Genomic DNA, 12,034 nt, shown 5'->3' on the forward strand with positions numbered 1-12,034 from the left:
AAGATGTGTGAACTACTAAAGGGCAAACACATTTTCCCTTTTCACTGTAGAGTTGATTTTTAGAATGTGAGGGCCATAATCGTACTTTGGACACAGGACGTTTTGGTTTGAACATTCTGACAATTGACGGACCCTTAGTTTTGGTTTTAACTAGGGAAACACCTAGAGCAGGGAAAGAGGCATTTCCCCAACCCCCTTTTATTTTAATTAAAGTCTTAAGTCTCTGTGTCTGAAGTAAACTGCCCTGTAATCTAAAACACCCCCTTTTTGCACAAACATCGAAAGAACTTGTATAATAATGATAATAATAATAATAATAATAATAATAGTGCATTGATATAGTGCTACGAACCCTCAGGCATCTGAGCGCTGCTTATTATTACCCACGGTGTGTGGGGCCCATTTATCGACCTCGGAAAGGATGAAAGGCTGAGTTTGGCCCTGCCGGGATTCGAACCTGCGTAGGGAGGCTGTGCACGGATGTCAAAGCGAGCGCTCTACTCGCTGTGCTATCTGACCAGCAGTATCAAAGTACAATGGTACTGTGATGAATCCGATGGAGTCATCACTGATTTCCTGGCAGTGACCTTCTCCCATGTGGCCAGGGGACAGCAGCGCTACCTGATCCTGACCCTGGGGGCAGCTATATTAGTGAGGATCACATGAGGGAGACAACGTCCTGGGAAATGTCATGGCTCCATCAGGTGAAACATGGTATCCCCCATTTTCTCTGGAAAATAACCCTGCCATATCTAATACCGTTATGGCCTATTGTTATATGCCCACTCTTTCTCCCATGAAGAATAGGAAGATCACCATCTCCAGTTCCACCAACCATCGTCCAAAATCAAGACTACTGAAAATGTCTATTCAAGTCTTCCGAACCAATTCCAAAACCTGGACTTTATGTCCTAGAATGATCAAAGTACTGGGACGAAGAAGAAATGAGCAATGCATAATGAGGAAAGCCCCAAACACAGTAAGCATTCTAGTGTCTGCTCATAGACACCTGTGCACGGGAAGTTTAAAAAGGCAAGTGAAACAGGAAATCAGTGCCTGCTGTTGCTGGGAGAGAGCTGTGTCTCTCTGAGGTCTGGTATACCGAAGGTCGATTTCCGGCGTGGTATAGTCAGGAGGCTCACCGGCGAAGGAGAAGGCTGCTGCGTGAGATGGACACACTGTGAGAACGCCAGGAGCCTGTGAGGGACTCCTGGGTATGTGCAGGTGACCGGAAGCAGCGATTTACTTACTGGAGTCCGGAGCAAAGCAGACGCTGCAAGTGGAAACCGCGAGACCCGAAGAATCCTGGCAGAAGCGGTCCCAAGAAGGAAGCCGACAAAGGCACTTCTCCGGTTCACCCCCACAGCCTTTTTTGTTTTTACCTACCTCACCAAAAACCTAAACACATACCACAAAAAGTTCAAACTTTTGGTAGTTCAAACTTTTTGTGGTATGTGTTTTATGTCTTTTGGTGGGGTAGGTAATTTGGATTCTGTCATTTTGGCTGAATCCTTTGTAACCATAAAAGAAGGGCTGTTGAAGAGAGTGGGCCAAACTTCTATCGGTAAACACTGAGGGCCATTAGATTAAATCCTGGAGAAACCCCCCTTGAAATGGGTGAATGTATCAAAAATACCATAGCCCTTTGGATCAATAACAAATTCCTAGAAGAAATGATAGAAATGTTTATGTTAGAACAGTTCACCAACTCCTTACCACCTTTTCTGCAAAAGGCTGTATTACAATTAACTCGACCTATCCTAGCCATGGCCATTGAAACTGCACAAAACACTCAGATGCAGCCAAACACTTCCACTCAGTAAATCAAGGTGAGGAACGGAAAGATTACAAACCTACTCACCGACCCCAACCTCAGGGAGTAGATAAATAAGGAGGGTCAGATAAAATCAAGGAATGGATCCCGAAGAAAAGAATAGAAGCCAAAATATCTGACCCTAAAAGTAGAGAAGAAAGTAAAAGGGAGCAACCTAAAGGAAGCAGACCCCCCCACCCCACCCTTATGTGCTTTTCATGTAGAGAAACTGGGCATTTGGTCAGACACTGTCTGAAGAATTTAAAAGAAGAATCTCTGGAAATAGGCTGTCTAAAGGAAGAAGAGTGGGAAGAACCTAAAGAAGATCTAGAGACCTTCAGCATATGTTTATGTCAGTCTTCGGGTGACTTCACATATGGAAAAGCTTGGGTGAATGGGAAGCACATGAAGGCGTTAACTGACTCAGCTAGCAAAGCAAACCGCCATAAGAGCTGACTTGGTCACAACAACGGACCTCGAGAACACTACCCTGTTTAGAGTTGCCTGTGTACACAGGGACAATAAAATATACCCCAAATACCTGTGTACATTAACATCAGAGGCGAGCCAGGTTTTTTTTTTTTTTAAATATTTATTTTAAACAGGCAGGATAAAATGATACAAAACTTGATCATTCACGACAAATGGCATAAAAGTGATACAGTTGGTTGCTCTTCCCTTCCCTCCCTCCATCCTGTCCCCGCTGGGAGTTATCGTCCCGTAAAGTTCTCCTGGCTAATTGGGGCTTGTATGTCAGGGCTGGATAATTCCAATCAAAGTCTAGGATTGGGCGCCAGATGTTCTCGAAGCGATGTAGGTGGCCTGCCCCGGCAGCCGTCACCTTCTCTGCGATTAAGATGTCCCAGATTTTTGCCCACCAAAAAGGCATTAGCGGTCCTTCTGCAGTTTTCCAAGTGCGAGCTATTACGTTTCTGCCCGCCAGTAGGCATTGGGATAGTAGTTTGGCCATAGGGCCAGATCTAGGGTAGATCCCGGGGACTGGTGCCCCCAGGAGGATGGGCTCGGGCTCCAGGGGGAGTCGTAGCTGAGTGATGTCTGTGATTGTTGCTAGGCATTGTTTCCAAAAGGTCTGGGCCCTCGTGCAGGACCACCACATATGAAAGAAGGTCCCTACTTGGCCGCATTGCCTCCAACAGTTCGGGTTGAGTGTGGGGTTCATATGGTGTAATCTTAGGGAGGATAATACCATCGAAGAAGGATTTTGTAGGTGCCTTCTCTGTTCGTAATGCAAGATGAAGAGGTGTGAGCCCGCGACCAAATGTCAACCCATAGCTGGCCTTCGATCGGGCGGCCTAGGTCCGCCTCCCATTGGGCCATGTACCGGGTTTTAGAGATTAGGAAGTCATTTTGGAGGCGTTTGTATAGGGTGGAGATGCTCCCCCTGGTTGGGAGATCCTTTAGGGTCAGTTCAATAGCCGTGGGGGGGTGGGTGGCGGCTTGGCGGGTCTGTGGATGGGAGCACCAGTGGCGCAGCTGAATGTACGTGAATCTGTCCTGTTCCTGAAGTTGGAAGAGTTCTTTACAACGCCCAAAGGTGCAGGGCTGTCCCCCTTCGAATAGTTGCCCCAGGGTCTCCAGGCCTCCCGCTATCCAGGATCCGAAGTTCCGGGTGGACCAGCCAGGGGAAAAAGCTGGGTTCAGGAACACCGGGGAGGAGGGGCTGAGTCCCACTGGGGTTTTCTTTTGTTTCAGCGCTTTATCCCAGGTAGCAACAGTGTGTTTGGTGGCCATCAGGAGGTTCTGCCACTGTCGGCGCTCGGAGGGATTGATATGCGGGAGAAAACGTAGCGGGAGCGGCAGTTGTGCCTGTTCGAGGTCCACCCATCTCGGGCGGTTGGTAAGTATCTGCCATGTTCGGATGCAGGCGAGTTGGGCCGCCATCTGATATTTTTGTAGATCTGGAACTCCGAGGCCACCCAGTCTAGCATTGCCCAGCATCGTGGTCCTAGGGATTCTGGGCTTCCTCCCTTTCCAAATAAACCGTGACATTTTCTTTTGTAGATTCCGAAGGGCCGGTGCCGGGATTGGTACTGGAAGCGAAGAGCAAGCATATAGGAACCTTGGTAGCAAGTTCATTTTACAGGCCGTGATGCGACCCATCAGTGAGATCTCTTGCGCCGCCCACCGTTTTAAGTCCGCCTCGAGGTCCGAGAACAGTGGGAGAAAGTTTGCCCGGTAGACTTCCCCCGGGTCAGCTGGGATCTGAACACCCAAATAACTGATGCTCTTAGTTGTCCATTGTATCGGACATAGTGGGGCCAGAGCCTCCCGGACCTCCCGGGGCAGGGCCACCCCCATGGCAGCTGACTTCCGGAAGTTGATGGCAAAGCCGGTGACCTTTCCATAGCTCTCTATCTCAGCTAGGGCCTGAGGGAAGGAGGTACGAGGTTCTGTGATGGTTAGTAGGACGTCGTCTGCATAGAGGGCCAGTTTATGGTGTATTGTGTTCGATTGGAAGCCCTTGATCGCCGGGTTTCGCCTGATCCGTTGGGCGAATGGTTCCATGATTAGTGCAAAGAGCAGTGGCGATAGCGGACAGCCCTGTCTGGTTCCACAGGTCAAGTCAATAGGGGGAGAGAGGATGCCATTGACCCTGAGAAAGGTCTTGGGCGCAGTATAGTTAGCCAAATTCATGGCGCAGAACTCTGGACCAAAGCCAAAGGCCTCGAGAGTAAGCCTCATGAAGTTCCAGTCCACCTTGTCAAAGGCCTTAACCGCATCCAGGGCCAGGAGCACCAGCTCTCGGGGGTCTCGGGAGGCAAGTTCCACCAGGTTCAAAGCTCTACGAATGTTATCAGCGGAAGAGCGGTGTGTGATGAAGCCACTCTGGTCGGCGTCGATTATCTCTGGCAAGATCCGGGACAGGCGGGTTGCTAAAATTTTGGAGTATAAGTTGGCATCTATATTGAGCAGAGCAATCGGTCTGTAGGACGCAGGATTCTTCGGGTCACCGCCAGGTTTGGGCAGCAAAACTGTGATTGATTCTTGCATTGACGGGGTTATAGTACCTGTGGTTCTGAATGAGTTAAACAGCTGTACCAGGGGTGGCAGGAGTTGGGGTTTGAAAACTTTATAAAACTTCGTCGTATAGCCGTCCGGGCCTGGGGCTCGAGATTTAAGGGATTTTATCGCCTCATCGACTTCCTCGTCGGTGATTGGGGCTTCCAACGAGTCCCGAGCTGCGTTCTCCAGTCGGGGGAGCGCCGCCTTTTGCAGGTATTCCCTCTGTTCGGGGCGGTCATTATCTGGGTCAGGTGGGTCGATGCGATTTGAAGCTTGTCGTGATCTGAGTATTGAGTCTTGCCCTGCTGATCCCATAGGCCCACGATTGTGTTATTTCTTCTTATCTTGGCAAGTTTAGCCACCAGTAGTTTGTTTGCTTTATTATTTTTGGCATAATAAAACTGTTTGGCTTTTGTCATTTGATGGGCGGTATATTCAGCGTAGTGGGCTTCAATTTTCTTTTTTGCTATTCGGAGAGCTCGCTGCGTTTTAGGGGTCCAGCCCTTCTCCTTAATAATCCTTTCTGCCCTCTCAAGTTCCTCTTCAAGGCCCTGACGAATTTGTTGTTTATGTCTATGATAGGCTGCCCCTTTGGCAATCAGTTCTCCCCGCACCACTGCCTTCATTGCATCCCAGGTGTTGGCTAGAGAGGTATCTCCGCTAGGGTTTTCCTTAAAGTAGTTGTTGATCGTGGTTGCGATTGCGTCTCTGAGTGGCATCTCATTAAGGATGGGATCATATAGAGCCCATCTGCGCCGCTGGGGATCAGGAGGTCCCCGGACTCGGATTTCCAAGGTTACCGGAGCGTGATCGGATAGGATTCTGGGGCCTATAGTCACCTCCTCAGTGAAAGCGAAGATTTGCGGGGATATCAGAAGAAGATCTATCCTGGAAAATGTCCGGTGAACATAAGAATAAAAGGAGAAGTCTTTTTCAGATGGGTGGAGCACCCTCCATGAGTCCACCACCCCTAGAGTCCTAAATAATCGCAAGAGGGCTAAGGCCGTGGTGAAGTCCCCGGCGGAGGGTGGATGCGATTTGTCTTTTACGGGGTCCGGGACCCCATTAAAGTCCCCACCGATCACTATCTGGCCCTCCAGAAAGGGAGAGAGAGTTGTGGTTAGCGAATCATAGAAGGGTGCTTGGCCAGTGTTCGGCGCGTATACGGAGGCCAGGGAGAACAGCTGTCCCGCTAGCAGGCATTTCACTGCTATGTAGCGTCCCTCCGGGCAGCTTATGGAGTCCAGTATTTGGGGATTCAGCCCCCTCCGGAACAGGATTGCTGTGCCACCTCGCTTGGAGTTTCCAGATGCAAAGAGTTGCTTTGGAAAGTCGCGAGAGTGTAGGCGGCTGAAGTCTGCCGGGAGCAGGTGAGTTTCCTGTAACATGGCCACAGCGGTAGTATCATTCTGGAGTTTTTGTAGAATTGATTTGCGTTTAGCCGGCGAGTTCAGTCCCTCGACATTCAGAGAGACAAACTTCCAGGTTTGCTGTTCCGGAGCGGGATATGGGGTCGCTGATGAGGCTTGTGGGAGGGGGGGGGAGCTACTGAGGAATCAGCCATTATGTCGTGGGAAATGTGACCATCTGTTATCCTGCTTCTGGGGTTTTTGCTCGGACCGCCAACGGGAAGTCCAAGATTTAACTGGGGATGGGGGACCCATTATGGGGTCGGGCCCTCCCCTGGCCAACGGGGCCGTAGAACAAAGAATAGCCAACATGGCTGAAGGTGTGAATAGTCTGAGTGAAATGCTCCAAGGACTCATAGGTGGAATGTACCTTGAAGCTGGGCATGGGCCGTGGGGGGGCCCGCTGCATCGGGGATGGAATTCATTCATGTTTTCAAAAGTGGTCGGCTCCGCAGCGCCAGGTTCGCTAAGCTGGGTCATAGGGGTCAGAAGAGTCCCCCGTGGGGTCGCTCCGGGTTATTTCCTCCTCCTAAATCTCGGAACCTTCGACCATGTGTTTTGTTTGGGCCTAGGGGAGGCTATGAGGTCCGAGTCAGTCGCCGCTTCAGTGGCCTGTGGGGACGAGGAATTAGTGGAGACCGGATGTAATATACTTCCAGCGTCGTCTAGGTGATTGATCCTACGTATGGTACCCTTATAGGAGAATTGCAAGGCTGTGGGAAAGAGCCATTTGTAGCGAATTTTTTGGGCTTGAAGGAAGGTGGTTAATGGGCGAAGGGCTCACCTTTTCTGAAGGGTCAGCGGAGATAGGTCTTGATAAATCTGAAGGGGAATCCCCTGGAAGGTGATTTCGTTCTCGGAGCGACTTATTGCCGATATGGCTTCCTTTGTCGTAAAGAAATGCACCCTGGTGATCACATCAGGTGGGCCGTCTGACTCCACCCCACGGCGGGGGTTTAGCCTGTGAGTGCGATCCAGTAGCAGTAGTGAGTCCTCCATATCTGGGAGGAGAGATTGAAAGAAGAGGCCCACGTATTCGGCTAGCCCTTGGTCTGGGACTGACATGGGAACCCCCCGAATGCGGAGGTTGTTGCGCCGGGCTCTGTTCTCCGTGTTTTCCTGCTTATATTCCAGGATTTCGTATTTGTCCTGCAAAAGCCCAACGGAGCGCTGGATCTCAGTCAGGGAGGAAGCGTGGTCCTGGGCGCGATCCTCAATCTCTCCCACTCTCTGTTCCATCTCCGAAACCCTTTTATCAGTATTCTCCAACTTGGCGGTAAGCTCAGACACACATGATCGAAATTCGGTTTTAATGTCAGCCATGAAATCACGGATATCCTCCTTAGTTGCTAGCGGTCCCTTGTTGTCCAGGGATTCTTGTGAGATGGGGGGGGGGGGGGGGGGAGTGTCCAGTTTCTTTGCTTTGTCGGATGACATTAGCATTGTTGCTATGTCTGAGGACTTGGTGGATTTCGGTTGCCTAGACATAGTGTGGCCCGGCAGGAGTGGGTCAAGGGCTGCAGGCGACTCAGGCGCAATAGTGGCGATGATTTGAGGGTAGCTTGAGGCCACTCAGGGGGCTGGAATGAGTGTTCCGATGTCTTGCTTGAACGTGGGTGATTTCAGTGCGAAGAGGAGGAGAATTGCAGTGTTGTCCCGGTCTCCCTGGTACCAAGTTGGGCAGGGGGATGGCGAATGTGGGCCGGGGCGCACCAGCAAGCAAACAGGGGGACGAGAGAGAGCAACTTAGATACTGGAGCACGCCAGTCCAGGGTGGTCTCTTGAAGTGGAGGGCGCGGATCCAGATCGCCCCGGGTGCCAGCAAGATTCTTGGTGGTAGTGATGGCAGTAGAGGGTCTATTTCAGGGCGTATTGCTCAGTTAAGAGAGCAGCGGAACGTGGCGCCGCTGATCGGGACCACGGGCCAGGTGGTTCACTCCCGCAGGGGTGCAGAGTCTGGAGGCAATAGGGTGTTGCAGTCGGGAGAGTTGTTCTGTGTTGTGCCCTCGAGAATTCTCCGGCCCCAGCCCCCTCTTCTGGAGTCGAGGCGGAGGGGCGCAGCGGAGGGCGAGAGCAGGGAGATCGCAGCTGCGTGTCGTGGTGCGCCCCAGGCGCGGTCGGGGTGGCTGCAGGGCGAGAGGGGCCAAAGCAGAGAAGGCCCGGGGCCCGAGGCACCTACCTCGCCCTCCGCCGCCCGCGCGCCCCGTTCCCCAGAGCGCCGCCTGAAGTATCAGCTGGGTCACCGGAGCGCGGCCCGGGTCCCTCCGGTCATGTGGGGCGGGAGGCTTCTGGGTCCAGACCGCCTCAGGGGTCCATAGGAGGAGCTCCAATGGCGAGGCCGCGTCTCGGCTGTCGTCGCTGGGTCCCGTCCGCCATCTTGGATTACGCGGCAGAGGGGCCGCGGGATAAAGACAGCCCGATTATCTTCGTTTAGGCGATTCTGGGTCCCAGCAGCATACCGGCGGGGCTCCGGACCTTCTCACATCCCCTCACCGAGTTGGATTCAAAAACGCTGCCTGGGAGCCTCAGAAAGCTAAGATGCAGCGGGCATCCCACGGAGGCCATCAAGGAGGCGACTGCAGAGTCCGCGCTCCAGGCCACGCCACCAAGGCGAGCCAGGTTTAATATCGTCAGCCATCATTCATGGGCTCCCCGAAGAAGTCATTGTGTGTCAGAATTTCCCTACATTTTCCACTCTTTTGCAGGAACCCCCACATCCCTATAGTGAGGGAGTTTTCACCTCAGGACTGCTGGCACTCTAATTACTATTCCCAAAACTCTCCAATATGGGACTGGGAAAAGACGGAATCCCATGAACCTCGCACAAGATATAAAGAACCCATAAAACCAGAGTCATCCCCTAGAGACCAGTTTGTTGGTTATTTTTGAGAGACCAATAAAACCAGCTCACCTCTACCTACACAGTCAAAAAATAAAATCAGTGGAATATGCGAGAATCCTCGGATATATCTCATCCCTGTTCTTTCCCTGGTCTTAACAATGAAGAACCTGGACAAAGACTAGTCATATCCACCTCTCATACGGGAAGGGTATGTGAGAAACCAGAAGGTGTCTCATCCACTAGTCCCCGGGGGTCTGTCATCCAGGTGGCCAGGACACAGCCATCACTTTTGGCTGCAGTTCCTGGCCCTGGACCAGAGCGGGAGGAAGGGTCTTTGGGGATTGGAACATCGGATGGTGAGACACGGTATCCCTTTCCCTGTAACACCTTTTCCCCATCCTACCAGGTAGGTTATTTAGGAACTCAACCCCCTCGCCCTCTTTATTGACCAAACATTTTCTCAATGACAGCTCAACGTGAGTAAAAATGGACCAACACCAGAGCCGTATACCTGACATGTCCCAATACCATGGTCAGGCAAGGTCAGGCAATTACTGATCATTCCACACACACACACCTGACTTCCATCACACTTCCCCCACATGGATAAAAGGCGGAGAATGAAAGCACACTCTGAGCAAGGCAAAGCACACGAGGAAGCAGCAGTTCCAAGATGGCAATTTAATATGAGAAGAAAGACTGCAAGACCAGAAAGAGTTGCAAGGAGAGAAGTGGCCTTGACCTTTTCAGACCGTTACTTTCGTGAACTTTGGAAAGTAAAAAACCTAAGACCTGGGACTAAAGTTTTAGAAACCTGCATTGTGTGTCGAAGGTACCTGGGGCTCATCAGCGTCGATAACCAAGGTGGGGAGGTGCGCTTGCCGCCGTGGTACTGTCCTTGACCCTACAACAAAGCAGCGCCAGTAAAGACAGCACAGCGTGTGAGTCAGGGAGACTGATACCAGACAAGCCTGTTAAGGGCAAGGTTCCAAGCGGTAACAATATATGAAGAAATCTAAAGAGAGCAGTGTGTGAAAACGCATGTGAAGAGCGACGCAAATATAATTGAAAACTTGGAGTGACTGAACTTTGGAGGCCAAGAAAGATACCGTAGACAGAGTGGTCCGGCGCCACCTGGGTGCTCATTCGAAAGTCACTGTTTGGTATCCAACTGCTTGGCAACTGTGGAAAGGTAATTTTGAGATTGAAGTGGTCCTGCAACGGGTAAAACTAAACCCTGTGCACATTCTAAAGTCTTTGATAGTTTAATGCGAAATGAAATTGGTCTGAGCCCGGCTGAGGGAGACTAATTGTGTAAGTGAGCCCGGCTGATCGGGATCCGGGGTGAACCATGAGCCACCCGAGAATGAACATTCTCTAGACATTGTAAAAGGGGCATCTGAGCCCAGAAGAGGGGGATTCACAGTAACGATTGTGATACGAAAGAGATCGGAGCAAGGCTGAGGGGATTCAGGTTGAATCACCTGAATTGAATCCTTATAGGAGGAGAGGAACTTTGTGTTTTGTTTTGGTACATCAAGCCCTCTGAATCAAGAGACCCTGATATTAAAGAGACTTGGGTACAGAAGGCCCTGATGCTGGTAATGGAACTATGTCCTCGTGCCGAAGAAGCCAGAATGTGTGCTTTGCTCGAGTGCACCGTGTTGAAAACATGGGGAAGCGAGGCCAACGGCCTGAACATCCTGACATATAATTTTTGTGAACACTTCTTTCTTTTTCATAACACTTACCCACACTATTTGTATTTAGCAGTAAGGATTGGCAATAGGTTTTTTAGTATAGGCCCTTTTTATTTTGACAAGACTCCACTAGGACTGCATTATTCTTATTATTTGATGGTCGTAGTTTGCTCCAATCTGTAGATTTTGGATTAGATAGGTGTTTATCACACCTATGTTGAATTACAATAAACACCCTTAAACTGTGGTCACTCGTGTCTGTTGATACCGTGAATTCCTTACAGTCAGAATAGAACTTTGGACACAAGACCGTTTTTATTTTGAACATTTTGGACACCAAAAGATCCTTAGTTTTTAGTTCAGGTAGGGAAACTGCTCTTAGACCAGGGTCAGAGAGGCATTTTCCCAACCCCTTTATTTTGAATAGAATTCTTTAACCAAAAACATGTCCCAGTTTCATTTACAGTACATATAAGAAATAAAATGGACTAAAAGCACTAAGCATATACGCAAAAGATGAAGGGAGGAAGAACAGACAAAGCACATATAATATATTATCTTAGCATGGAATGTGCAAAATAATACAACTTAATCCAAGGATCAAAAGAAACATAATGGATAGACATGCTGTAAACCACATTACACTACACAGACATTGGAAATCAAAATCAAGATGTACACTTTATGGTTGGTTAGTTTCCTGTGATCTGAATTTCCAAAAAGAAAACCTGAAACACTGCTGTAACCCACAGAGACCCCGCCACACATTCTACAACTAGCAGTCATTCCCTTACCTGTGATCATATCACTAACTTGTGAAACCAACATTTTGGTTTTATCCAAAAGTTGCTGTGAATCTGTGTCTACGATGGTGGCCTCAGGCACAATACGTTCACGAAATACTTCCTGACTTCGTCTCATTGGGCTGCCATGGTTGATACTGGGGAAAGGCACGGTCAGCTTCTGGTTGAAGTATCTTTGAATGTCATCAAGCTCACCCAAGTTCTTTCTGTACAGTAAAAACCAATGAACACATCAGATACAAATTCTATTTACAGCCATGCTACTGCTAGCTTGTGCACACTTTGTATGGTAATGGCGTGGATCATTACTCTTAACACATGCAGGATATGTTTGATGCAATGGGTAAATAAGCGGAATGGTTGCCTTTATAAATATATGCAAAAACAAGATTAGAAGAAAGGCATTGTTCAAGGAGCCGAAAGAAGAATCAGAACTTAATCTG

At 49.7% G+C, this 12,034-nt stretch overlaps 1 protein-coding gene across 2 annotated transcripts in view; it reads right to left on the reverse strand.

Annotated features, from left to right (window-relative positions):
* C2CD3 (C2 domain containing 3 centriole elongation regulator) overlaps positions 1-12,034 on the reverse strand; it is a 594,096-nt gene that overhangs the window by 167,434 nt on the left and 414,628 nt on the right. For both annotated transcript variants that reach the window (XM_069640138.1, XM_069640137.1), the window contains one exon: positions 11,583-11,797. In XM_069640138.1, coding sequence (XP_069496239.1) covers positions 11,583-11,797 — 215 coding nt within the window. The remainder of the gene's footprint in view (positions 1-11,582; positions 11,798-12,034) is intronic.

The sequence above is a fragment of the Ambystoma mexicanum genome, chromosome 7q (genome assembly GCF_040938575.1).
Source record: "Ambystoma mexicanum isolate Mex_15411 chromosome 7q, UKY_AmexF1_1, whole genome shotgun sequence".
In the NCBI taxonomy this organism is placed as follows: Eukaryota; Metazoa; Chordata; class Amphibia; order Caudata; family Ambystomatidae; genus Ambystoma; species Ambystoma mexicanum.